Below are 27,808 nucleotides of genomic sequence, written 5' to 3'. Positions count from 1 at the left end.
GATAGTCAGATAGTGCCATTTATTGCCCCCACACCCTTCCTTGGCAGAGTCCAGGCCAGGAACAGACAGGACCCCAGTCTCCAAGGGGTACACTAGAACTCCTCCATGACCCCAAATCCAGGGAAGGGCAAGGACGAGGGCCACGAAAAATAACAGGACCCGCAGGAAGAAGACAAAATAATGGAAAGGTGCAGTCGGGAGGTGGTGTGATTAAAAGAAAACTCTAAAGGAGAAAGGGCTGTCTCCCCCTCCCTCCCTGCAGCCCTCCTAAAGAAGAGCCAGGCTGCTCATTCCTCCCAAGCACCCAGGGTGGGCGGCAAGAGAAAAGGGGGCCGGAGGCCGGTCTCTCAGTTGTGGGCTCCGTCCTCTCTCTGGCTCCCCGAGGCTCTCCAAGAACCAGGGGGGCAGGCCAGGCCAAGGACAGGGGGCAGGGGTATGGCGGGGCGCAGGAGGGCCCCGGCGGGCCGCCGCCTCTGCACCGCGCGGACCATGGGAACCATGTGGCGGCGCAGGGGAGATGATGAGGCCGGCACCGGCCGTCGTGCCCCTGTCCGTCCCTCTCTGGGTCTCTCTGGTCCGGGTCTCTCTGGTCCAAGTCTCTCCGGTGTCAGGGTCCTGCGCCATCCTCCCCGCCAAGCCCGAGGGGCCCTGCCCGCACGCCCCCCCCGGGCCTCCGCCCCTACCGGCCCTCTCCACCGCGGCATTCGCTGCAGCGCCCACCAGCTGCCTCATCATCATCGTCCTTGTCGTCCTCCCCGCCTGCCCCCGCCCGGTAGTAGCTCTGTCCGCAGTGGCTGCAGACCGACGGCGCGCCCACGGCGTGCACCTTCTTGTGTCTCCGCAGCGCCGCGCCCTGCACGAAGCCCTCGCCGCATTCCACACAGATATGTGCGGGCTCCTCGCCCCCCGCCGCCCCAAGCCCGTCCCCGTGCTGGGCGCGCTGGTGGGCCAAGAGCCCCGCCCCATGCCCGAAGCCCTTCCCGCACTCCACGCACACGTACGGCTTGGGGGCCGGGGCACGCCGCGAGCGGGGCCCCGGAGCCTTGGCCCCCGTGCCCGCCATGGCTGCAGCTGCCGCGGCCCCCTCACCTGGTGCGCCCACCACAATGATGCCCTCGCCATCGCCCACCGGGATGGCAATATCGCCGTCCGCCGCCGCCGCCTCCTCGGGCGCCTTGGCCCGGCGCACGCTGGCCGCCAGCACCTTGGCCGCCACACCAGGGCCCGACAGCTCAGGGTGCAGCCGCAGGTGGCGCGCCAGGCTCTTGGGTTGGCTGAAGCCGCGGCCACAGCGCGGGCACACGAAGGGCTTGAGGCCGCTATGCGAGCGCCGGTGCTTGGCCAGACTCTTGCTCTGCGTGAAGCTGCGGCCGCAGTCGGGGCAGGCATACGGCTTCTCACCCGTGTGGATGCGCTGGTGCTGCATGAGGTTGGAGCTCCAGCTGAAACGCTTGCCGCATTCGGAGCAGGCGTAGGGCTTCTCGCCCGTGTGGATGCGCCGGTGCTGCACCAGGTGCGAGCTCTGTGAGAAGGTCTTGCCGCAGTCGGCGCACGCGTTGGGCCGCTCGCCCGTGTGCGTGCGTTGGTGCCGCGTCAGCTTGGACCAGTGACTGAAGCTCTTGCCACACTCGTTGCAGATGTAAGGTGCCGGTGGCCTAGGCCGGGGTGGGGGGCCAGCCGGGGGCGCCGACTGGGGCGGGGACAGCTTGGTTGGGGGCCAGCTGGGGACGTCGTCATCATCCATGATGAGGATGTCCACTAGAAGGCAAAAGGGCAGGAGAGGAGGAGAGTCAGAGAAGCCCTGGCTGCACACAGTGCCAGGAGCTTTGAGCCAGCCCTGCCACTTGTCACCTGCCACATTCCACAGGGTGTGTGCACAAAGCCTTGGGCATCTCACACAGCCCTGCCCCCTTAGGGTCCCCTGTGGCACCCACCTAGGAGGACAGCTAGGTCGGGTCAGCGTGAAGCCCTTACACAGACAGGCAGTCTGCAGATGCACCTGTCTCTCCATCTCTTCACCTGCCCCGTTTTCCTCAAAGCATTGCTCACTCCCTGGCATTTTACTGAACATTCATGTGGTCATTACCCACCCCTCAAGACTTTTTCCTACCCAGATGCTGCCCCCCACACCTGTTACAATGCCTGGGACATAGCAGGGACTCCAAAAATGTCTGGGAAATAAACAGCATCAACATAAATGAACACAACACAGATGCGAGCTTAGGAAAGCTTGGAGCCCAAGGCACCAGGGTGGGGCAGGGAGGGTCCAGGGAGAACTCCACTGGTGGGGACAGGCCGCTCACACCCTGGCCCAGGAGCAAAGACAAGCCCAGGAGTGATGGCATCACACCTGGGCTCCAGAAAGGCTATCTTAGTGCAGGTGGAGAGGAGGAGAGGAAGGAGGAATGGGACTCGTTAATGGGATCACCGGCTGGCACTGGATCCCACCTGCCCCAATAACTGGGAGTGCGACCCCCACATTGTGGAGCCTCTGTTACAGACATCCTCAAACCTGTCCCTGGTCCCGGTCTGCCCAGTGCAGATAACAGAGGATCATGTGGCCCAGTCTCACCAGCTATGAGATGAGGATTCAGCCACATGCTGGCTGCCCTCAAAGCCTGTCCGGCATCTGCACCACACTTGGCCCTAAGTCATCTCCCAGGGTAAATGAGCGACGCACTGCCCCCCAGCCTACTCAGCTCAGACTAGCCTGTGTGCACCTGGCTCCCCCAATCTGGCAGGGCCTGAGCCTCAGCTGGGAACTGCTTCATGTTGCCCAACGGCCCAGGGTGGCCCCCCATGGGTGCCCACAGCTTCCCTTCAACACATGCAGAAGCCAGGCCCAAAACACTCACACTGACCCAGGTAACACAAATACGCAGAGGTGTTAGGATGTGCACCAAGGTTGGCACTGAGTAGTTAAGCCTCAATGTGTTTACATCCTGTCAGAGTGGTGCTTTGGAACTCGGGTCTTTACAGCACAGAACCCCAGGCACCAGAAGATGAATCACAACCTGGGAGAGGCAAAGCCATGAGCTACACAGCAGTATGGGTCTCAAACCAGCCACCCCGAGCCACCCCACAGCACCTTACACTAACGGAACACTCCTCCAAGAGGCCCAACCATCAGCATCAGAATCCTCAGGGAACTTGGAAACGCTCTTGCTTGGCTCCCCAGACCCATCCAGTCAGTAGCTCTAGGGCCGGAGACCAGGACTCATAAGAACCACCACTCAGAGGGAAGACTACTGAAGAGTGGCCTGTACTGGATATGGAATCACCTGGAGCAAAACTACACGGGGAGGAAATCAGGCAGGTGCAGGGCTTCGGAGGAACTGGCTTGGAGCCCATCTGGGGTCAGCATAAACCAAGAAAGCAAAGAGAAAAATAAAACAGACCTGGAAAGTGATATGCCCTGGGTGGCAGGGTAGGGAAATAAGCCTCATCACCCCACTCACCACCAGTGCTCACACTCCTTTCATGAAAATAGTTTTGTTGAGGATCCCTGAGTGGCTCAGTGGTTTAGTGCCTGCCTTTGGCCCAGGGCATGATCCTGGAGTCCTGGGATCAAGTCCCACATCAGGCTCCTTGCATGAAGCCTGCTTCTCCCTCTGCCTGTGTCCCTGCCTCCTCATTCCTCCTCTCTCTCTCTCTGTGTCTCTCGTGAATAAATAAATAAAATATTTTAAAAAGAAAATAGTTTTGTTTTCAAAGTTGTCAAGAAAATTAACAACAGACTGTGTTCACTACCACTTGTCAGCCAGGAAGAACATTTACACAGTTGCCATGTGAAGTGGTACCACCAAAGCTCCAGAGACCCAGGGAACCCATTCAGGGCACATCCTCCCCTCCACCCCAACCCCCACAGCAGCAAATGGCTGCATCACTTGGAGCCAGAGGCCTGGGTGCCTGGTCTAGGATCAGGGAGAGGGATCCAGACAGGTGATGGGAACTGCCTGGGGTAGGGGGGCAGCTGGGCTGGGGACACCTCATGCTATTCCACCAGGCCTGTGTCTGGTCCACCATGTGTACTACTACTTTTTAAGCAGGTGCTACACAAACTGCTAAGTGGAGGTGGTTTCCTGGCCCTCCACAGACCTTCAGGGCTCCAGGTCTCTGCTTCCAAGCACTGGTTGGCTCTGGGCTTGGTGGAGATAGAGAAGGGCCGGCCTCCTGCTCAGGCAGGCAGGCAGTCAGCAGCTTCCCTGTGGCCGGCCCCTTCCTCACAGGGGAGACAAGGCTAGGGACCTTTCTGCCTCACGGTGTTAGCACTCAAAGGGTTCAAGGAACTGCTGCAGAGAGGAGCCCAGTGACCACGAGCACAAAGCCTTGACTCAACAGAAACAAGAGTAACTGCCCTTCAAGGAGGAGGGAGGGGGTCCCCTGGCACTCTCATGCTGGGCAGGAGGGGCTCCCCACCGCACTCTCACTGTCCTCTCACTCAGGGTGGGCCCAGCTCCAGGGTTCCCACCACAGAGCCCCTCGAGCTGAACTTCTGAAGCTAAACAGGAATATGGTTTAATTCCACGTTAGCCCTTCTGTTGCAAAATACATGACAGGTTCAGAAAGCCCCAGGTGGAATGCAAAGCCGGCCGTGGTAAATAGAATCCACCCAGATGGAGACCCAGAACCTAACCACCCACCAGGTAGCCCCTCCTCCCATCCACCCTCCCTCCCCCCGCCACCCTGCACGCCCCTTCCCTGGGTTCTGGTGCCCACAGGCACACCCCCAGATGCTACGGGGTGGCCCTGGTCCGTTACTTTTTCATTCAGGGTGTCTGAAAGTCTCTTTTCATCCAGATTTCCCTGTGCCTTGCCAGTCCACCTGGCCTCTGCCCGCTGCATGTGGTTTGGGGGATGCCTCTGTGCCCGCACCGGCAGCCAGTGTGCAGCTGGGCCTCAAGGCAACATCAGGCTCTTGCTCCATCGATGGGACACACATGGTGGCCATCATGCCTCTTTCCGTGGTGCTTACGCTGGCTGATCCCAAGGGGCGCAGGACGGAGCTGCCCATGGCCCTGGCAGCTGGAAGGGTCCCCAAACACTCCCCATCACCACAGCAAACACATGTGGCCATGGCAGAATACACGCTCACTTCCCCTCATGGGTCCAGTTTTCAAAATAATGAACTGGTCCTCTATCATACTCCAAATACTGTCCCCTTTCTTAACATCGCTCTGAACTCCTGGATTTAAACATATTTGGTGGGTCTCGGTCCACTGCTGTCATTATGGTTACTGGAGCTGCAGGGGTCCCATCACTTCCATTTCAGGCCCCCCTCTGCCCTCCGCATCCTTGGGGCAGGACCCTGGTGCTCCTGGAGGCTTCCCCACTATCCAGCCTCAGGATGCTCCAGGTGCACCTACATGGGCTGCCCAGACGTGCAATCACCCCTTCCAGGAGGCCCTGGTTTCTTCTGGTAAAAAGTACTTCAAGACCAAAATCTGGAAATGGTCACTGTTTTTTTTATTATTATTATTAATAAAATTGCTCCAAGTTCACTCTGACACTTCCCAGACAAATCCAGGCCTACAGGTTTTTTCTTGAGTCCTTTGTATGTGACGTCTGCCATCTCCCCTCTAGGAAAGGAAGAGAATTTGAATACCCTGTAATTATTCATCTGCGGACTCCCGTAACAGGTTTGAGATAAGCACCCTAACACCACGACTGCCAGCTACAATTTCTGAAAACACAAAGCATGGCTTTGTGCACGCTTTGCATGCACTAGTCCATTCACTGCAGGACCCCCACGGGCTGCGTGCAGTCTAACCTATGGAATCTCCCGTGGCCCCACAAGGCCCCACTCTGCTCACCCACTAACAGACCCCTGGGAATGATTAATGTGCCCCGATCACCCCCTCTCCTGGCATTAAGCATGGCTGACACCATGTCTGCCTACTTGCCCCAAAGATCGGCTTCCTTCCTCACTGTCCAGTGACCCGGACAAAACATGGCTTGTTCATCTGAGATATTTTCATTGGTGATTTGCTCTTTCAAGACCTAATTTTTACATTTCAGGAAGGTCTTTTTGGCATGGAGTGTTTACTGGTTGTTCTCCTCCTTTGCTCTGGATTTCTTGCAAGGGCTTCCCGGTCTACATGGAAAAAAAAACTTGAAAAAAAATTTAACTGTTTTAACCTTTCTTTCATTTCTTTTTGATTTTTTTTTTTTTTTCTTTTTGATTTTAAACATCCCTCCTTGATACCTCCAACTTTCCTTAGGGAATGTGTTCTTTTTATTCCCTCTGGAATTTTTGCCTTCAGCTTTCACTGGAAAGTGACTTTGCTCCAATTTTTGCTGAGCCCCACACACCCTAGCTCCTTGCTGTGCTGCTTCTGTGCTCCCTCCCTCTCTCTGACCTGGCCTCCCTGTTGGGGGTAGCTGTTATCTGCCCATTTTCTCTTTTATTCTAATAGCTTTCAGGGTGGGGGAACACGGTGTCGAGCAAGCTTGTTCCTGTTGCTTGGTTTCGTGGGCAAGTGATCCCCAGTTCCCGGGGCACAAGGTTTGCAGAGCTCCCTCCTTGACATTCTCACATCATAGCTGAGAGTCCGTGACACTCTCCCAAGAATCCTGGCTCTGCAGCCACTCTGTTTTTATCTGTACCTGCTCCTTCCTTCCTCCCTGTGGTCAAGGACAGGGGTCCCATTCAGTTTGAGTTCCCTCCTGGAAGATTTTGCTCGGAGTGTGTCCTGTCCTGGCAGAACGCTTGACCTGGTTGGCACCAGAGCCCACTCCAGCCCCAGATCTTCCTGTGGCCCTAAGCTCCCTGCTCCCAGTCTGGACAGAACACCTCCAATCTCAGACGGTGGCCTCAGTGGGAACCTCAAGTGAACCCGAGGGCTATTTGGGTCTCTTCTTGCTTCCTTCCCTCCAGCACAATGCCAACACCACAGAGGCCTGTGGCCATTGGTTTGTCCCCATCCGACTGTATCTTGGGGTCACAGGGGCACCATCACACCTACAGTGTATGGTCATCCGTGTGGCCCTAGGGATCTGGGTTTTTACATAGGGATCTGGGGAGGTTTAAGGGCTGCCATCATTCTGGATGAGTTCTCCATAATGACTTGAGAGCCAGAGCCTGGCAGAGGGAGGTCAGAACCCTGTCCTCCAGGGAGTGACTTCCAGGACCCCAGCTGACTATTTCCTGTGGGGAGAGCTACCTCCTGAGCATCACGATGTCATTTTTATTTATGTATTAATTTTTTGGATTGCTTCCCTTTCAGAGTACCCTGTACCTAAAGCCCCAACACAGGCCTAGATAGCTCTCCCACCTCGCCACCGCCTGACCCCAGGCCTCTGACCGCTCCATCTGGCCGGCCAGCCTGGGGCCGTCAGGAGCCACACACAGCAGGGTGGGAAGGGCCACCCTTGCCTGGGGACAGTGCAGAGCCTGGCTGTCCTCCCACAGCCACCTTGGCCCATATGGGTGGCCTGGCCTCTCCACTCCAGCTCTCTGACCGGCAACCCAGCCGCACAGGATGGCCCAGTGGCTGGAGAGGAGCATGGGGCAGCCAGGAAGTGCTTCTGAAGCACCCGCCACTGCCAACAGCAGCACCAGCTCGGTTTGCACACCATTCCCCAAAACATCCAAGCACAGGGGGAAAATGAGAAAGTTCCTGAGGTTTCACAAAGGCACTGGAAAGGAAACATGACTCTCTGGGTCTCTTTAGTCCCAGGTATGTAGAGCCACCTGCTCTCTGCAGCCGCGTGCTTCCCACTGGGTCACAGCCTGGCAGGGTCAGTTCGCCACAGAGGAGGCAGGGCAGTTGCCAAACCAACAGGCAGCAGAAGCAACCACAGAGCAGGTGCTGCCAGCAGGGACAATGGGTCTGAGACTTTGACCTCAGTCCCCCATAACACATGCGGGGCAGGGGGCATATTAGTGACAATGCAGGCCCTGATAGCAGTCAGAAAACAGGTCACCCTCTGCCATATGTCTCAGGGTATGTCTTCATCGTGGGGTGGCAGGAAGGCTAATGCTCAGGGGACAGAGAAGGCTGGAGTGTCCGTTAGACAACATCCTATACCAGGGCCCACCACCCAACCTGTGCAGTCCACGGGACTCAGGGAAGGAAGGAGCCTCGGGCCACAGCCACCAGAGCTTCTAGGAGTTCGCTGCCTCAGGGAAACAGAGTGCCACGGGGCTTGGGGCTACTGCCCCCATAACAGGCCCCAGAAAGCTTTCCAACATACCCGAGCCCCAAAGGAACCCTTTGTCCCTGGGGTGACATTGCCGGGGGCTGCCCAGTCAGTGCCCTCTCCCTCGCCAGAAAATCCCAAGCACAGGACTGAGCTGGGACACAGCAGGCATGGTGAGCCTGAAGCCACCTCCTACATCATACGCCCCCAACCAGGCCAGCAGGACCCAAACACAGCTGCCAGGCAGAAACGCCAGAGGAGCCAGTTTGGCCTCAGCCCCACCCCCTTCCCTGACCTGCAATCCCTGGCAGGTGCCTGGGAGGACTCAAGGGCCAGAGCGGATATACCACCTCAGGAGTGCAGGGATGGCCAGGACAGCACACAGAAGGCCACCAAGAACCAGAAGGTTGGTGGCTCACAGAGAAATGGCTGCACTAACCAGCCCTGGAACCACCATGCCTGCAGCCCGCTGTCCCAGGTAAGGCTGCTGTCAAGAGGGCTCTTCTAGTCCAGCCTCACTGCCCCAGCCCCTGCCTCCAGCTGTCCACAGGGCCCCTGCTCCACAGCCAGCTGCCCTCAGTGGGCAGGCCCTTCCTTGGTGAAGCCAGCCCTGCCCCCATCAGACAGGCCCTCTGGCAAGGTGGTCTCTAATGGAGTCCTCTCCATGACAACTGGCAGCCTACGGGCCTCATGGAGGCAGGGACCTCAGGCATACAGTCCTAGCCCCCAATCTAGCCCCCCCACCAACAGAAGCGGTGACTCAGGGGCACCTGAACAGAGCTGAATGCAAGGCGGGAGCAGCTATGGGAAGAAGGCTCTGGGGCAAGGGCATGAGGCAGGCTCCCAGAGGGCATAGCTTGCATCCGCGCTGCAGACGGCGGGCCAGCTAACTCCAGGCAATGTATGTGGTGCAGGATGTGGGACCACTCTGGGCAAGCCAGGACCTCACATCCATCTCAAGAAGTTGGTGGCTGTGGACAAGGAGGGATGCAGGAACCATGTGGAGGTCAGTGGCAATCCAGGTGCCAGGCAGTGGTGGTGGTTGTGACTGCTAGGGCCGGGAAGGCTCTGTGGCCACATCCAGAATGTATTTTGTGAGTGGGTGCTCAACACGCCAAAAGTCAAAAAGGGGATGGGGCAGACCCTAGGGAGCCTCCATGGTCGCCTGTGCCATGTGGATGCAAGTCAGGGCTCCAAAAGCACCTTCTGTCCGCCATCTTCAGACCCTGGGTCAGGTGGATAAGCCCATCCTGCCTGCCTCCCCACTCTGCCCCACTCTCAGGGGGTCAGCACAGACATCAGCCCTTGCCCTGCAGGCCAGAGCTACCAGGGCATCAGCCCAGGGTCCCAGGGCAGGAGTCTAGCACAGTCACCCCACAGGCAGGCAGGACCTACAGTGGCAGGCCCAGAACAACGGGACACACAGCAGCTTAGAAGCTCCAGGCACACGGCCTGTGAACCGAGTGAAGGGGTGTCACCATGTGGTGGCTCCACAGCAGTGGTGGCTGGAGCAGGAACTTCCAGTAGATTCCCATGAGGAAGAACAGGTCAGGACAGTGGGCTGGACAAAGAGGCCATGAGCACTCACCCATACATTTTACAGGTTTTCTAAAGAGAACAAGTTAGCAGAGGACTCGTTAAGATTAAACCTGACTTACTCCATGGCAGATGTATGTTTTGAAGAAAACTGGGGTTGTTAAGGTAGCCTGGATGTTTTGTTGGGTGAAGTAATAAGCATTTTGTAGTTGTTGTTTCGTGTGGAGGACCTAGGAGTACAATGACACAAATCTGAGATGTTCTTTAAACTCTCTGGGAGGAGAAGAAGGCATGAGTGGGAAGGAGGACTGGTGAGGTGTCTCTAACCCCAAAGCTGAGGGCAGAATCATGACATTACCGAGGTCTGACATTCCCACAATGACACAGGATTTTAAGTTAATTCTAAAAGGCCTGGGAGGCCAAGGACGTGTGTCAGAGGGAGGGGATAGCGGGAGCAGCAGGGAAGGACGGTCATGGTCCCCCTGCACAAAGCCCTCAGTTCTCAGTTCCCTCCTCTGTAACCAAGGCTTCATAAACTACCCCCATCACCATGCAGATCCCATGGGCCTTCTTAAGGAGGACTATGGCATGCTGGCCTTGGGGCTGAACCCAGCAACTGTTCTGTACGTCAATTTTTGCTGGCACATGGTCGCACCCATTCACTTCCATCCTGTCTGGCTGCCTTCCTGCTGTAAGGGCACATGGTCTGCAAACCAGAAGTATCTCCCTTCTGGCCCCTTACAATAAAAAAAAAAAATGTGCTGATTCCATACTGGCATAATGCCTGGCACAAAAACACACCAAGAGCAGCATGAAAGCCAAGTCCATGCTTTATTTCTCGAGTGCCATATGGGAAAGTAGAGTCTCGGCAAGCAAACCCCGGCCCCATGAGATAAAGGTGAATTTTATTTGGCCCAAGGAATGCTTTATTCAACCCAAGGAATGCTTTATTCAACAAAACAGAGCACCAATACTTAAAATGTGAAAGATTTCCCCTGAAAACCCAGATGCAGGCTTTCCCCACAAAACTGGCACATGCATGGGCAGCCCCGGTGGCCCAGCGGTTTAGCGCTGCCTTCAGCCCAGGGCGTGATCCTGGAGACCCGGGATCGAGTCCCACGTCGGGCTCCCTGCATGGAGCCTGCTTCTCCCTCTGCCTGTGTCTCTGCCTCTCTCTCTCTCTGTCTCTCATGAATAAATAAATAAAATCTTTAAAAAAAAAAAAAAAAAAAACTGGCACATGCCACACCGTCCTATCGTGCTGTCTCCCCAGCCCTGGGATGCCCACCCCACTCTATGGCTTCTTGCTTGAGAATGCGGACTGCCTAGAAATAGGGCAGGGGGCCCAGGACGCTGGGGAGCGAGGGCCTGGGCCAGGAGTTGGGGGAACAGAGAGACAGAAGCGGCCCCCAAGGGCACCCACAACCCTCTGGAGGAAGGACACATCAACCCTGAGCCATGGGACAGGGAGGAGAAGCAAGCTGGGGTCCAGGGCTATGGGATCAGCTAAGCCCCGCCGCCCAAGGTCACCTCACCTGGGTTCTCATGACTAGCCATCTGCTGGTCCTCAGAGTCCAGCGGCCCCGGAGACCAGGCCTCCTCCCGCAGCTCCATGTCTGGGTCCCTGTTAGAACGGGAGGAAATGGAAATACAGAGTTTATAGGATGCCAGACTCAACGGAGGGCCCCAGGAAGGCAGGTCCCACGTTGGCAACCATCGGTGCCCAAGCTCCGAGCTCCCAGCTTGGCCCTGGTAGGCAGACGGTCATGGCAGGTACCTGAGGGACAAAGGCGAAATGGCCCTCACCTTCCCCCTGGATGGGGGACCAGCCCAAGGTCATGCACAGTCTGGCCAAGGAGAAAGCACTGGGGAGCAGCCACCCAGGTATGGATCCTAGCTAGAGCCCGGGGAGAGACTCCATGTCCCTGCCTCATCTTCCACAGCCACCGCCTGGCACCTGGATTGTCCGATGTGCCATGAGATCGAACAACAAAGCACAGCAGCAGCTCCAGCCCCGGAGCAAGGAAACCGACCCAGCTCCTCCTGCCAGTGCCCTGGAAGCCCACCCCCACGGAATGATGCAGCAGACAGACAGGCACACAGGTCACCTATGGGGTTCACGCTTTCAGGTCTCCTCAAGCGTTCGTGAACTGAACAATTCCCTGAATCAGGGTCCTGGGGGACAAAGGCACTGATCGCTGACCCTCCAGAGTGCCTGTACAAAAGGGGTGGCCAGACAACCCTGGCATTTGGGGATGGAGGGCCATCCATTCTGCTCTCTGCAATCCTGGCCCTCTCACTGTCTCTAAGGGGCTGCCCATTCTGGAGGTCTCGTTACCGGCACACTACATTCCTGGGGGCCGTGTCTGCGTCTTCTCTCCCTCAGCGTAACGTTTTCAAGGCTCGTCCACACCTTGGCATGTGTCCAAGCTTCCTTCCTTCTCGTGGCTGAACAACACTCCACCATACGGAAGGATCGACCACCTTGTATGACAGCCCACCAGCCGACACTGACAGGCGTCTGGATTGGGGCCAAGGAGTAAAGCCACAATGCGCATCTGAGGGCATGTACTGTAGGGGACATGTTTTCACCTTGCCCAGAGAGGAGCTGTTGCACAGCCCACACTCACCCCATGCCTACCCCATGCTCACCCCATGCAACAGGCCATGCTGGGGAGAAATCCTCCACCTCCTGACTGGCCTCCATCCACTCTGCCCCATGTTTGGAGTCGGCTGGCAGGGGAGGGAGAACCGGGCAGGCCCTGGGCCCAGGCGGGCTCGTCAGTCCTGTGCTGCACCAACACCCAGCACTGGGGGAACCTGTCCCTTGGTGGGACAGCACTCCCTGACAGGAAGCCTGCAGGTGGGCCAGATTTCTGACAGGAGGTGGTGCAGACTTCTGATAGGAGGTGGTGCGACCTGGTCCCCCTGCCCTATTTCTAGGCCTCACACTATCAACCTGGTCCCTTGAGTTGAGTGCTTACAGCTCTAAGCAAATCTCCAGAGTCCCTCCCCCCTCACTGCATATGTGGACCTCACCATAGCACCTGTGAATCATGGCCAACTGCCCCCTGGCACAACATGCCAAGCCCACTTCTCTTGAATCCCCCAATGAGAGGGGGTCACCACCATCCAGGGACCAAATGGAACCCATTGCACTGCTGGGAAGCATGAGGCCGCCCCTCCATAATCTCTACTAACCTCTGTGAGGAACTCCAAGAACCCATGAAAAGTTAACAAACATTTGCAGATACAGTAAGCAGTTCCTTCAGCCAACATTTCCCGGGTCTAGACCCTGCTCTACGTGGTTTAGATGCCATTACCGTAGCCTTCGATTCTGGTACAGCCCTCTGAGCGGGCGATATTGTCACTCAGGCTCCAATCACCTTCCGTCTTCTGCCCTAGCCTCACCCTGCATTACCCTGCACTGACATGCTCTGAACGGCCCCCATGTCACAGCAGAGGACATGAGGTCATCAAGGAGCAGGGATAGGACACCAACGGTGTCACTGCAGAGTCCTCACTCCCAAACACTCTGCCATCCTGACACCTAACAAGGACACAACCAAAGACAAAGACTAGGGGATCCCTGGGTGGCGCAGCGGTTTAGCGCCTGCCTTTGGCCCAGGGCGCGATCCTGGAGACCCAGGATCGAATCCCACGTCGGGCTCCCGGTGCATGGAGCCTGCTTCTCCCTCTGCCTGTGTCTCTGCCTCTCTCTCTCTCTGTGACTATCATAAGTAAATAAATAAAAATTAAAAAAAAAAAAAAAAAAAAAAAGACAAAGACTAGCCTGTCTAGGGGGCCAGGAGGCCAAGATGGGGTACACTGAACAGGAGATGGAAAGCGGCCATCTCAGAGGCGCTGCTGAGTGGACTGGAGGAAAGCAGGGCTGGGGGGGGAAGGCTGGCTGGAGGCTACAGCCAAGGCCAGGCCTCCTCACCACCCACCCTGCCACCAACCTCAGCAGGGAGCTACCACGGGGTCAGGCCAGGTCAGTGAGGAAAGCATGCAGAGGGTGCCCTGTGCAGGTTCTCACTCACAGACATCATCACAGCACCCGCTATGAAATGGAAGTACCCACCACATCACAAGCTCCCCCTCTACACATGGCCCCTGTCTCACTGGATCCTCACTTGGCTTAACGAGAAGATAAGGCAGGAATGTCAGCAGCTGCCCAGGTGCTGGTGTGTGCTCAATGGCACACGCCTTTCCTCCCCACCTGCCCCCGTCACCGGTACCCCACAGGCGTGGATCTCCCCAAGGGGCAGATGTTGCTCTGACACGGGCGGATGTTATAGTGAATGGCCACAGCTCCAGCCACATAGGAGAGCCCTGCCAGTGATGAATGAGCACCTGAATGAAAAAGGTGATTTCAGACAATGAATTCTGTGAAGATTCGTGTGGGGGGTGAGGGGGGAGCCAGAGATCTCCCAGGAGGAGGAGCCACAGGAACCAAGAGTGGCCCTCATGAGAAGTGTGGAGAGGGAAGGATGCAGGCAGCAGGGAGAGCAAGTGCAAAGGCCCTGAGGAGAGGCTAGAGATGCAGGAGTGGAAGGGCTCTCTTGCAGGGCTTCTAAGGCCAGACCTAGCATTGAGGAGTTGTCTGAAATGCGGTGACCTCTTTGAGGTGGGCCCCAACACAACACATGTTTTATAGAGGACATGGGCTCACAAACATGGGTGTGGCCACATCCTAGAGGGGCCCAGCACCAACAGCAAGGCGCATCGGATAGCAGCAGCAATGGCGGGCAGCCGCAGCAACGCCCAGAAGCTAGGAGGGCAGAGCAGTCTTCATCTCTGTCTGCCTGAGGCATCACCCCCTCAGAGGCCTCCCAGCCCCCAATCAGCCTGACCCTGGGACCACTAGGTACACAGCACCCACACCAGCGCTCAGCACCCACAGGGCCTATGATGGGCATGTGATGCCTGCATGAAGGGTCTGAACAGAACAGCGGCTCAAGAGATAAATGCAACGCAACTCTGTCCCCCCTGCCCACCCACACTTTCGGACCCCCAGGAAGCCCGAAGAGCCCCAAGCCACAAGGTGGTGCCACACACAGTCCACACAGAACCTGACAGCCCGGGCTACTCAGGCACAATCTGGCCACACAGTTGTGGAGCCGCAAACAGGTGCTCAGGGCTCTGACCAGGCCACCCCCTTCTCCAGAAGCTCATCTGAGGGGAAACCCAAACCTCAGAAAATATTTCTTATGGGAAAAAAAGAAGTTCATCACAGCCAGATTTAGAGCAGGGAAAAAACTGGAAAGAAGCCGTCAGCACCACGTGGTAGAAAGCCTAAGAAAATCCCACAGAAGCGACAGCCTCAGAAACAGGGGTCATAACGCCCCCTGCTGATAGCAGGAAGAATGCTTTTAACTTTTCTTCTCGTTTATCCTCATTTTCTCAACTTATTAATTTTTCAGAATAAGTAATTACTTCTGTAATAAGGGAAAAAAGACTACACGTTGATTCTTTCTTGGATCGCCATAAGGACTGTGCACCGCGATGGGAAAATCACTGTGTTAAGGGGGCAAGGCAGGGACACCATCATTTGGCCCTCGGGTCACACACAGTAACCGTGAGGCACAGAACCCCCAGTGCACAGCTGACGAGCATGTGGAACGAGCCGAGCAGCCGCGGCTTCTCACACGATAAACAGACCTACCTTGTGACCCGGGAATCCACTCCCAGGTACACAGCCAAGGGACATGTACCCAAGAACAAGTGTCCACAAACAGGTTCAATCTCGAATGTTTCCAGCAGAGCTGCTCACAGTGCAAACACCAGAGGGAGAAGGCAGTCACAAAGGGCCGCAGAGAGCAGATTCCATCTCTGTGAAACGTCCAGAAACGTCCAGGACAGAGACGGTGGCTGCCAGGGGCTAGAAGAGGGGATGGTGAGGGACTGCAAATGGGTGCGGAGGTTCTTTTGGAACAATGAGAGTATCATGGGATCAGATGGTGGTGATAGTTGCACAACGTTGTTGATGTGTTAAAAACCACTAAATTGAACACGTTAAGAGAGTGGACCTCACAACATGTAAGTTACATCTCAATTAAAAAGTAAACAGACGGGGATCCCTGGGTGGCTCAGCGGCTTAGTGCCTGCCTTCGGCCCAGGTGTGATCCTGGAGTTCCCAGATCAAGTCCCACATCAGGCTCCCTGCATAGAGCCTGCTTCTCCCTCTGCCTGTGTCTCTGCCTCTCTCTCTCTCTGTGTCTCTCATGAATAAATAAATAAAATATTAAAAAAGAATAAAGGTAGAATGCTTTAAAAAAGATAAAAGTAAATTAAAAAAACTGACTTAAAAAAAAAGTAAACAGACTTTAAAAAATTGCATGGGGGCCCTCTGATTACAAGGCCACCAACACTGAAAATGAGGTGCGTTCCCCCATTCCCCCACTTAATAGAGCCAATTACATCTTCAAGGAAAACAAGAAGTGCCTGGACGGCTCAGTCGGTGAAGCATCTGGCTTCAGCTCTGGGTCCTGGGATGGAGCCCCATGTGGGGCTCCATGCTCAGTAGGGAGCCTGCTTCTCCATCTGCCCCTCCCCCACTCATGCACACATTCTCTCAAATATAAAAAACTTTTAAAAGAAAAAAAAAGGAGACAGTGCTAACAGGGCTGTGGGACAGCGGGGCTAAGGAGGTGTGCTGGGAAAGCTGGCTCCCCTACCCTCCTCTGCGTGCGGAAACTTGTTTGCCAAGTGGGTGTGCTGTGCTTCCCCCACGGACATGGAAGTCACCGAAAGCAGGGACTTCCCAGACCCGAGTCTCCAGCTCAGACCAGTTTCCTGCAGGAGGGCCTTGGCCTTCACTCCATCACCACCACCCCCTTGTCCCTGTCCTCTCCTCAAAACACCCATGGCCAGGAGGCGGGGTGCAGGGGCACTCCTTAAACATCTGCAGCCAATGAGATTCCCACGTACCCAGCCTACCCAGCCGGCAGCTAACAACAGCCCCTACAGAGGCAAGTGAGAGGGCCCATGGCTGCAGAGCAGTGCCCGGTCTCTCTCAGGTCGCCTTTCTTCCTGAGAGCACATGAGAGCCACACAGCACAGGGCCCTCCCTGGACCTGGAGAAAGCCGCCTGCATGAACAGACCATCTCCTGTAGAGCCCCCAGGCCGCATCCACTTCACACTCCAGGTCAGAAGGGTCAGAAGCACTTCGTGAAGGTCTCTCTTGCTCAGGCTCCCATGTTTGTGGAAATACAATCTGTGTGCTTCCCTCCTGTTAATCTGTTTTAGTCAGTCCCAGCCGGAAACCCGAAGAGGGCACAGGAAAACCTGCCCTCCCCTCTGGGAACCAGCTGGAGCTGTGTAAGCCACCTCTGCTCAGAATCGGTTTCACCTGTGTGTTTAAACGGTCACACTTTAAAAGATAACTAAGTAGCTACACTAGATCCTCCGTTTTGCCCCCAGGCCCCTAAGGCCCAAAATACTTGCCTCCTGGCCTGTTACAGAAAACATATGCTGACCCTAACATAAAGCAGGAAGGGCTGCCAAGATGCAGGGGAAATGTCCCAGGCCAAGCAGACAGGAAAACCTGGAGGTGCTGAGCCTCCAATGGGCAGGAAGGGAGCAGAAGGAGCATGCACGGGGGTGGTGGGGGCCACAGCAGGGATGCCAGTCAGGAGGCAGCCCTGAGCCTGGGGGTCGGTGCCCTGCAGTCACCTCCTGAAACTCCCAGTAAAGTGACCTTCCATCTGTGTTCTGCACACAAAGTGTGACAGGACAAGGGGGCAGGCAGCGGGGCCTGGTGCCCAGCCATGCACAGTCCTTCCTCCCCCAGCATATGGCTCCCAGTACCTGAGCAGAGAGGGCCAGTGGCTCCATGGCAACCCTGGGGGCAGCCCCGCACCAACAAACCACAACATGAAACACTAAGCAAAATCACCCTAAAAAGATCACAAGAGACCCCAAAAGAAGAAAAGGGTTTTTTTCTTTCTTTTTGCACAAGGTGCTCACCTCTTCATTTTGCAGAGTCCGAAAAAATGAAGGCCCTGCGGGTCACAAATGAGGCGTAAGAGGCACTGGGTCCAGAGCACAAGGTCACAGAGGGCCCTGGCCAGAGTCTGCACGTGACTCCAAACACAGTGGCACTTTACAGAGGCCTTGGAAAGGCAGAGATGCATCCTTTCCTGTTTTGACCCTCGATGGGTCAGCAGGGTCTCCCACCAGAGCTACCAGGCAGGGGCCAGGTGGCATAGGGCACACTACCAGGTTACAGCACCTCCCAGGGAGATTTAAACCAACCATCTTGGTGAGACCTGCCCACAGCAGAGCTACCCTGGTTTGGAAGCTGGGCTCTGGCTTGGCAGTGGCTCCCCACAAAGCCCAGCAAGTACCAGGGCCCAGGGCCAGGGGACAGTCAGGAGAGCACTCTGGTCAGGGGTTAACCAGGGTCCTGATGAAGAGTTGGGAAGAGTGTTCCCAAAATGTTTCCCAGGTCCCTTCCTGTCCCATTACTCATTCACCACTCAAGAAGCTGCTGAGGCCTCCAGGCTAGCCCTGTGGGCCTCTGGGCCTTGCACCCAGGATCTCTGAGTTGTGGGGGAAGCACTGCAGGCCCCACTCCACAGAGGTGCGTGCAGAGAGGAAGCACAGTGGGGTGTGGCCTCAGACAGGCCCCCAACCATCTCCCACAACCAGGAGGCCCCATACTTGCTCTGGACCAAGCCTGACTTTCCATCCTACACGTTCAGAGGCCCTACCTCCCCCCATCTTCCCTCCTGGCTCCTCCCCACCCTCCCCCCCACCTCACCCAGCTCTGACCTCCAGACCCCAAGATGAAGGGCAGGCCTCCCTCAGCCCACCCCAGCCAGGCCCTTGAGCGATCCAATTAGCAGAGGAGCTGACAAGGCCCGGCTGCTATTAAGCTGGAGACAAATTATTGTTATTATTGTTGTTATTAGATCCCGCCCACCTCCTCTGGATGCCAGCCCACCAATTAGCCCCTCTTTCTTCTGCTGCCAATCTCACTGCCTCCCCTCCCCCGCACCAGCAGCCAGATGCTCCAACAACTCCTGCAGAACAAAGGCCTCTCCTGAGCCCCTGCCCTAGGCCCTTCCCTCTAGGACACCCCTCCATGCTCTCTCTGCTCTGCCTAACTTCACCGTCGTGTCCTGTCCTGTCCTCCTCCCTCAGAGCTGAGCCTGTGCCTTCCACCTCCTGCCCTTACCTCCCACCCAGGCTCCAACTCCCCCCATCAAGCTCTTGATCACCCAGGGGTCTTTAATGCTGGCAGGAGTAGAGTCCAGCACACACTCCCCTCCCCGCCCACCCTTACTCTGCCTTCCTGGGCCCACCCCCTCCCAACAACCTCTGTAAAGTCTGTTCCCCACATCGCAGACCAACTCATCTCAAGTCACTCAATTTAAACAGCCCAACTAAAGATGGGCAAAGGATCAGAACAGACATTTCTCTAAAGAAAAGCTGATAAGCATGTACCAAGTTTCTTGACCTCATCTGCCATCAGGGAAATGTACGTCAAAACCACAATGAGATCCAGGGTATCAGGACGCATATAACAGAAAATACGAAACAGCACTGGCAAGGATGTGGAGAAAGTGAAACACCCATGCTGGTGGGGATGTGAAGTGGGGTGGCCACTGTGCAAGAGAGATGGCAGCTCCCCAAAAGGTCAAGTACAGAATCATCGTGGGACCCAACAACTCCACTTGTGGCTGTGTACCCAAGACAAATGAACACATGCCCGCGCAGATATCTGTACACACGTTCAGAGGCGTAAATCACCATAGCCAGAAACTGGAGACAACCCAAATGCCTATCAAATGGACAGACATATACATTGGCCCGATCATCGGACAGAATGTTACTCTGTCACACAGGGTATGAAACAAGGACTCATGCCACATGGTGGACAAGCCCTGAGAACATCACACTGCATGAAATCAGACAGAGACAGAGACCGCATCAAGCATGACTCTGCATGAAATATTCAGAACGGCAAAGCCACAGAAACGAAATATAGATGAGTGACTCCCAGGGGCTAGGGGCAGGGAAGGGCAGTGGGTGCAGTCTATTCTGGGGGTGCTGCCAATATTCTTTGAGCACATCAACCACAGCTCCACATGCACTCTGAAGGGGGTGCTGTAGGCTAGGGGACTCACACCACCACCCTGCTGAACCCCAAATCCACACCCACTCCTATAACTTGTCCAGGCCCTCAATCCCACTGCCCACTTCTGACCTGCGGCCTATCCTCCAGCTGCCTAGTAGCACTTTCTCACCTGTCAAGGGTCCACTTACCTATCACACTCACCTATCACCTCAATGGCCCAGCTTCCTTCCTCCCCAGCACATATTGCCACCCAGCACCCACAGCTCACTAAAGGGAAGCAGCCTGGTGCCTGCAGGCTTGACTGGACAGGGGCCACTTAGACCTCAGACCCTTCTTTGGCCCACCGGGGTTGCAGGCAGACACCCGCCCCCTCCTCAGCAGCTTCTACCCACTTCCCTTTCTGTGGATGGCTTCATCCCTTGCTCCAGGCCTGAACACCCATCCGTTCCTTGCTCTGCTCCCCACCCAGACCATGTCCCGCACCCACAGCTGGTCCTGCCAGCTCTCACCTGTGCTTTCGACACTGAGGGCCAGTCTGCAACGCCATTGGAAGCTTAAGCCCTTTCTCAGGGGGGAAGGGGAGCCCTTTGTCAACTTATCTCACGTCTTCCATAATGATAGTGTGTTCAGATCTTTTCCATCTTACTGGGAGTCAGGTGGGTGGGTCATACCTCCCCAGAATGCAACCTATGCCTCACTCAGATTTTCCAGTGCACTGAAAAAGCTGAGCAAAGCAGTCCCTTATGATCCTGCTTCCCTGTGCCCCCAACCCCACTTTTCTTCATCTTTTCCTTGACTAGGCTGCCTCAAAGTAAGCCTACTTCCTAACTTTCACTCTTCTGGCTGCCTCCCACCTGGCCAGGCATGCCTCAGCCACCCTCACCCTAGCCTCAGGGGCACTGCCCTCCTCCAGAGCCCAGGAGGTGGCAAACCTTAGACCCCACTCCCTGCCATCTCCAAGAGAAGCCAGTTTCTATAATTCCTGGAACCTCCCTATACTGTTATGGCTAAGGCATGGTGGACAGCGGGAAGACCACCTGCCACCATCCAGAAACACCCAGTGTCCAGAGCTTCAGAGATGTCTGTGAAAACTCCCAATTCTTAAGTCTTGACAAGTAACCGAAAATTGCTTCAACAAGCAAAAATATCCTCTAGGCCAAAAAAAAAAACAGATGAAAGAACTCCTACAGGCCATCTACAGGTCACCCCTCAATCAGATCAACGGGCCAGACCCTCATTCAATGGTAGGTGTGTTCCCATCCTTCCACCTTGCCCATTCTCCCTGTAGACTTGCTGCCAGGGCCCAGTGAAAGTAGCACTTCCCCTAGGAAGCCTTCCCGACTTCTCCCTTCCCTCAGCTCAACTGTCCTCTTTTCAAATTAGTAACAGATCCCATTCATCAAGCACAGGCTACATCTCAGCCCCACGCATAGGGTGCCATGGCTTCATAATCCACACCCCCACAACCTCCGCCAGAGAAAAGAGGACAAGCTCTCTGGGCAGGCTGCCAGAGCCCAACTCAGCCCCACCACCCAGCAGCCATGTGACTTTGGACAAGGTGCTCTGGCCTTGGTGTCTCTTCACCCTCACGGGTCTGGCGTCACGATCAAAGGGCCAGCGCGTGTGTCCAGCAGAAGCCAGGCACCCAGAACAGGCCTGGTGACCCCTGATGAGGACTGTCAAAGCTGGGGCTCTGACAAGTTCGGTGGCTGACCCAACATCACAAAGCCACCCAGTAGATGAGCAGAGCCTCCAGCCAGGTCGGCCAGTCTCCAAGGTCGTTTCTTTCCTCCTCTCTTAGGATGCTGGCACTGGCACCCTAACTGCCATCATTACAGACCAGTCCTGCAGCCCCAGGGGCTGGGTGGAGCAGCACAGGGCCCTGATCCACCCACCCAGGCCCTGCTCGGCTGGCTGCTCTGTGATTATGAGGTCAGAGCTCTCTGCACTACAACAAAGCTACTGACACTATTAGCACGAGTCACACCTGAAATGAAAGGCTGGGTCTTAGAGCACCCCAAACCAATGACCCTTCATGACAATGCACCCCAAGCCGGGGGTGGGGGGGGCTCCAAGTCCCAAACCCAATGACAGACACCAAAGAGGCCTTCACAATAATTCCCATCTCCTCCCCACCCCTGGCCTTGACCAAAAGAAAGAAGTCAACAGAGACTGTGGCATTATGGCAAAGGGCCAAGCTCTGAAATCACATGCAGGCCCGTGTCCTCTGTACAGCTATGGGTTCTGGGGCTCAATGCCATGCCCCTGAACTGGGGGGTAACCACCCCGATCCCAGGACCTCTGAGAGCTCAGGACAGTGAAGACCAGGCACAGGACCAAGTGCTCAGGAAGCAAATGCCATCAAATTTATAGTCTGTAAGAACGCCTGGGTGGCTCAGCGGTTGGGTGCCTGCCTTTGGCCCAGGGCATGATCCTGGAGTCAAGACTGAGTCCCACATCACGCTCCCCACAGGGAGCCTGCTTTTCCCTCTGCCTGTGTCTCTGCTCTCTCTGTGTCTCTCATGAATGAATTAAAAAAAAAAAGAAGAAAAAGTCTTTTTTTTTTTTAAGATTATTTATTTATTTATTCATGAGAGACACACAGAGGCAGAGACACAGGCAGAAGGAGAAGCAGGCTCCATGCAGGGAGCCCGACGTGGGACTCGATCCTGGATCTCCAGGATCACACCCCGGGCTGCAGGCAGCGCTAAACCGCTGCGCCACCGGGGCTGCCCAAGAAGAAGAAGTCTTAAAAAAAAATCTAGTCTGTCACCACCAAGAGGCCAGAGCCACAGCTGACTCTCAGAGTCATGCAAGGCTTTGGGCAGCACAGAGAACAACTGAGCGAGGTCTGGGGGCTGAGACGTGTCTGACCACAGGTGCCCTGAGAGCTGTGTGCCCAGCAGTGACTCCTAAGGATCTTGGGCCAGCCAGACCATTGCTGGAGGCCACGGGCCAGAACTGCGAGTCACCCTCATCCTCCCCCACCTAGGCCCAGGGTCCTCTTAGCCAATCCTTCCCTGTCCTTTAAGACTCAGGACACACACACACACACACACCCAGGGACATGCTTCCGGGCTCCTATAGTCCCCGGAGGCTGTTCTGGAAATCCCCCCAGCCCTCTGCCTGGTGCTTCTGTGTGTATCTCCCCAACAGCCCTCCAAGCTGCTGCAGGATAGGAACTGCCACCCAGTGTTGCCCAGCTCTGAGTCTGGCCCAGAGGAGCCTCAAGAAACATGTGTCAAGAGACCCTCCTCTCACACCCCATGGCAGGGAACTGAGCCTGTGGGCCCAGCACATGGTAGGGAATGCTGGCTGTGCTCTCCACCTTAGGAGACTGAGGAGGAAAAGGGGAAGTGACAAGTCCAAGGTCACCATGCTGGAAGAGACAGGAGGCAAGGCCTGGCCTAGGAATGCTTGGCTACAGAGCCCTTCCCATATACCTTTGCTCACCTCTCTGAGACATGGTCTGGCTTTAAAAGCAAAGCATTAAGAGTTTCCCTACCAAGTCAAAACTATCATATTGTTCCATTTTACCCAGGCAAAAACGGAGATATCATGCTCATTTGTGCTGTAAGATCACAAAGTACCAGGTATGGAGCTTGGATCTGAATTCGATTCTGTCTGACCCCAGACACTCCACACTAACACACCACAGTGCTGCTCATGGGGCAGCATGGAGAATAGCCCTTAGAGTTCTGTGGCTCCTTAGCTCAACTGGGGTTGGGGTGGGAGTTAGATCTGGAAGGCCTCTAAGGGGGAAAAAAACTATGACAAGAAACAACGAAATAGGAATCTGATCTGAACGCTCTGGGGGCTGAGGCAGAAGCAGGAAGACCAGAGTAGGGTGCAGCAAGGGCAGCTGAATGCCAGCTGTACTCAGCCAAAGAGGCTTACACTCTCAGAGAGGAGATAAGCCCGGATCAACAGCAACTGTGCTTCCCCAGGGAGGAGGCCAGCTCCTTCCCAACTGGACCCGCGTCTGAAGCCCTCTGGACTGGGCTGTGTAGGGATGTCTTTCTTGGGCTCCCACAGTTTCCTGACCTCTGCACAAGGGCTCTGGGGGAGGGGAGGGGCTCTAGTGTCTGGGTCCGCATCTCTGCGCGCCTGCTCCGGGACTCTGCTCACGGGCGGGGCACAGGGAGAGCCTGCGAAGCCACCATCCGGAGCCTGCCTGACCCCCATCTACACGAACTGGGGGGTCCCCCCCTGGCGGCCAGGAATGGGAGCAGCCTCAGGTGGCCTTGGGGCCCGTCCGCCGTCGCCGTCCCGTCCCCCCCCGCCCCCCGCGGCCTCGGGCCAAGCGGTGTCCGACCTTGGCCGAGTCACTCCTCCCTTCTCCCCCAGCCCCGCCCGGCGCACGCGCTTCCTGCCCGCAGCCCGCGCCGCGGCGAATGAATGAGCCTCCCGCCGACCCAAAGCCAGTCCTCGGCGGCCGGATGAAAGGCCGCACGCAGCCCGCCCGGGACGGCAGCGGAACCCGGGCTCCTCTGGAAAGGGGAAGGAGCGCTAAGGTTAGGGGGAGCAGGCCAGGAAACCAGACGCGCCCCCCAGGCCGCCGTTTCCGGCCAAGCCAGCCCTGCCCGCCTGTCCCTTTCCCCCACTGGGGCCTCAACTTCCCCCGGGAATCGCCACCACTTCCGGCCACGACCTGCCAGAAGACTGCGGCGGCCCCACCCCCGAGCCCCTGGCCCGAGCCCCAGCGCTGCGCACGCGCGCTCCCTCCCTGGCGCGGCCGCGCCGCGGCGCCGCGCACGCGCGCTCCCCGCGACTCCGCCTGGCGCGCCCTCGCCCGCCCGCGTCACCGGCCGCGCGCCCACTCACGCCCCCCCAGCACGCGCACGCGCACTCGCCCGCCCAGTCGCGCTCGCCCGCCCGCCTCCCCGCCCGCCCCCCGCCCGCAGCCGGGCTCCCCGAGGCGCGCACCCACCCCGGCCCCGTGTTCACGCCCCCCCGCCTCCGCGCCCTCCCCTCACCTCCTCGGCCCCGGGGCCGCCGCGCCGCACTCCTCCTCTTTCCTCCCTCGCGGATGGTGGCAGCGGCGGCAGCGGCGACTCAGACCCTGGGGTCAGGGGGACGGGCGCCCAGGCCGGAAGTGACCTTCCTGGCCGCTTCCGCCCGCGCTGCTCCCCCCTCCCCTTCTCACAGCCCCCCGGCCAGCCTCCACCCCGTCCTCGCCGCTCTAGGACGGCAAGCCCGGCGACCCCCTAGCCACCGCCCCCCCAGCTCTATGGTGCGGAGCGGGCGCCCCTGGGAGCTACTTCCGGACGCCTCTAGGACATAGGTCCTCCGTGCCCGCTCTATGGCGCCGCGCGCCGAGGGGCTTCGGGCCCCGCCCCCTTCCAGGACAGGAGGCGCGGGCCCGGCCCGTTAGGCGGAGACTTCCGGGTGTCTCGAGAAGTCCCCCACCCCGCGCCCGGCGCCCGGCGCTCGCGCCTGCGCGGTCAACGCTCCGCGCCAGCCTGAGGCAGAAAGGTGTGGGGGAGAGTGGCGGCGAGCGCCGCTCGTGCCACCTCAGGTCCTCCGGTCGTCTCTATCACCATAACCCCTTCGGTGCCGGGGCCCGTGGTGGGTGCGGCTTCCGCGCTCAGAGGCGACTCCGGGGCACAGCCCCGAGGAGCCCTGCCGGGTCCCGGAGTGAACTTTGAGGACGGGGATCCTGCCGCCCCCGAGGCAAGCCCCACAAGTGCCCTAGCCTGCTGCACCTGCCACCTGCCCTGCCGAACGGCCAGCCCCCTCCTGCCCTGGGTCCCTTCCCTCTAGGTCGGAGAGGGTCAAAGCCAGCCCTGGAGCTGGGAAGGCTCCCTGTCCCCGGGCCCCGAACAGAGCGAGTGCACCTCGGGCACTGACTCTCGGCCTCAGTGCTCTCCTTTTTCAGCAGGTAGTAGCATTTTGTGCACTTGCGAGGGCTTTGCATGCTCGAGGTCCCATTAATAACACATTCCCGGTTTGCAGATAACAAGGTACAGAAAGCTCAGCCCTTGCCGAAAGTCACACGCCCAGAACGCAGAGCCTGGACTCCAAGCGGTGGCTCCCTCCCGAGTCCTGTATTTGGCCACTGCCCCCCATCCGAGACCACTGATCCTAGCAGCTGGGGATTCACCTGCTTCCCTCCTGTGAGGCAGGCACCTGGGAAGCACTCCTGGAATGTTAGCTTTTATTTCAGTGTTCTCATAGAAAGTAGATATAATTGTTATTTACACCATAGTGACCTGAAAGGTTAAGTCCCTCCAGTCATTGCCCCTGTGCAGGTGACTGGCTCTCAGGTAAGTGGCAGATAACTTACCCTGATTATTCATCACCGTTTTATTATCGTCCTCATTGAAACGGTCACCAATAATAAATATAAACGATGCATTAAAAAAAGAATAGTCACCGAGTTTGGGAGTCAGGATGATGGGATGTACAATTCACTTGTTGAATGACACCTCTCAACCTTCAATTTAGTAAGATAATCTGTGCAAATTTGATTCATTCAGGACCTGACTTCTAGGAAGGTCTCAGTAAAAGTGCTAGTAATTAGTACGACTTATTAGTGTTATTACTTCTGCTCTGACTGCTGTATACACTCACATCTCAGTCTGCATCCATCATGAGATGTGCATTGTTGATCTAATAATATCCTTTCAGGAAAAAAAAAAAAAAAAACGGGGCACCTAGGTGGCTCAGTGGTTGAGCATCTGCCTTCAGGGCCCTGGGATCGAGTATCGCCTCAGGCTCCCCATAGAGAGCCTGCTTCTTTCTCTGCCTGTGTCTCTGCCTCTCTGTGTCACTCATGAATAAATAAAATATTTAACAACAACAGAAAAAAGTAAAAGTGTACATGTAAATATAAATATAAAGTGTACATGTAAATACTAAGATATGCCTGTGTCTCCCCTTCAGAAATATCACAAAGGTAAATTTTTGAAACTAATTATTATTATTATAGGTATAAACTTTGCATCATGAACCCTGAGTGTAAGACGCATCTATGCTCCTCTGACTCCGATCATTCAGTGAGCGAGTGAGCTAGCGTGTGTCTGCAATGGCCTGGTAGAGCTTCCTCCCTCTCCCCTTTCAGCCCTCCCAGCTGGCCAAATTGGTGAGATCAGCTATCTTGGATCACCAGACCAAAGAATCCTCTTGAGGATGGTGAAGCAACAAGCTAGGAGGGGCAAGACAGACACTTTTCACACTTTGTGTAAAACAGGTTCTGTGCCAGCTGAGCTATTATGTGAGAAAAACTACCTTCTCTCTGATTGAAACCATTGATAATTCTGAGTCTCTCTGAAGACAGCCAAACCAATCATGGGATATTCCCAAAACATATGATGAGGTTGCAGTAGAGATGGCTAATTAATCACAGAAACCTGTCCTTCCCTTTCAAAGTATAGAATTACCCCTGGAATGCTTCTTCCTGTCCAGGGACTGCAGGTCCCAGTCTTGGTATCTGAGTGTGGCCTCGTGATTGGTTCTTATCACTAGGATGGGGGCAGAGGAACACAGACCATTTCTGAGGCACCGCTCTGTGCTCTCTTCCCTCCTGCTGACTGGATACAGAATATAACTAGGTCCTAGGGCATGGTAGAGCCCCAAGAAAACCAGGTCCCTCAGCAGCCATTTCACCCAGTGCCCAATACCCACCCAAGATTGTTCTATCATCAAGAAGCCAATATCTCATTTGTACACCCGTGTTTATAGCAGCATTAGTCACAAAACATGAAAACAAGTGGCTGACAAATAAAACAAATGTGGTTTATACATCCAGTGAAATATTATTCAGCCTTAGAGAGGAAGGAAATTGTGACACACACTACAATATGGATGAGCCTTGAGGATGCTATGCCAAGTGAAATAAGACAAATGCTGTATAATTCCACTTCTAGGGGATCCCTGGGTGGCGCAGCGGTTTAGCGCCTGCCTTTGGCCCAAGGCGCAATCCTCAACACCGGGGATCGAATCCCACGTCGGGCTCCCGGTGCATGGAGCCTGCTTCTCCCTCTGCCTGTGCCTCTGCCTCTCTCTCTGTCTGTGACTATCATAAATAAATACAAAAAAAA

At 56.2% G+C, this 27,808-nt stretch overlaps 1 protein-coding gene across 17 annotated transcripts; it reads right to left on the bottom strand.

The window, feature by feature from the left end:
• ZNF787 (zinc finger protein 787) lies at window positions 1-26,314 on the bottom strand. Of its 17 annotated transcripts, none has more exons than XM_077913466.1 (5): window positions 24,743-25,228; window positions 12,017-12,199; window positions 11,214-11,302; window positions 9,801-9,908; window positions 1-1,758 (listed from the first exon to the last, which is right to left on the bottom strand). In XM_077913466.1, exons 3-5 carry the CDS (start codon window positions 11,290-11,292, stop codon window positions 680-682), a joined length of 1,266 nt encoding a protein of 421 aa, XP_077769592.1. In that variant the 5' UTR covers window positions 11,293-11,302; window positions 12,017-12,199; window positions 24,743-25,228; the 3' UTR covers window positions 1-679. The 17 variants fall into 17 exon arrangements, 16 of the variants coding, with proteins under 16 accessions (XP_077769592.1, XP_077769581.1, XP_077769600.1 ...); XM_077913455.1 differs by lacking the exon at window positions 24,743-25,228 and adding an exon at window positions 20,276-21,328; XM_077913474.1 differs by lacking the exon at window positions 24,743-25,228 and adding an exon at window positions 12,331-13,756.
• Window positions 26,315-27,808: the final 1,494 nt, after the last annotated feature.

This window comes from Canis aureus, chromosome 1, assembly GCF_053574225.1.
Source record: "Canis aureus isolate CA01 chromosome 1, VMU_Caureus_v.1.0, whole genome shotgun sequence".
Lineage (NCBI taxonomy): Eukaryota > Metazoa > Chordata > Mammalia > Carnivora > Canidae > Canis > Canis aureus.
The sequence above is the reverse complement of the archived record's forward strand: the minus strand, read 5'-3'. Positions and strand labels throughout refer to the sequence as shown.

Coding starts and splice junctions, on each gene's coding strand:
- ZNF787 (XM_077913410.1), bottom strand. CDS start 17,817: ATGCATCTCTGCCTTTCCAAGGCCTCTGTAAAGTGCCACTGTGTTTGG. Junction 9,909..11,213: donor GGCTAGTCATGAGAACCCAG/GTGAGGTGACCT, acceptor TTGTACTCCTAG/GTCCTCCACACGAAACAACA. Junction 1,759..9,800: donor AAACATACATCTGCCATGGA/GTAAGTCAGGTT, acceptor TTTGCCTTCTAG/TGGACATCCTCATCATGGAT.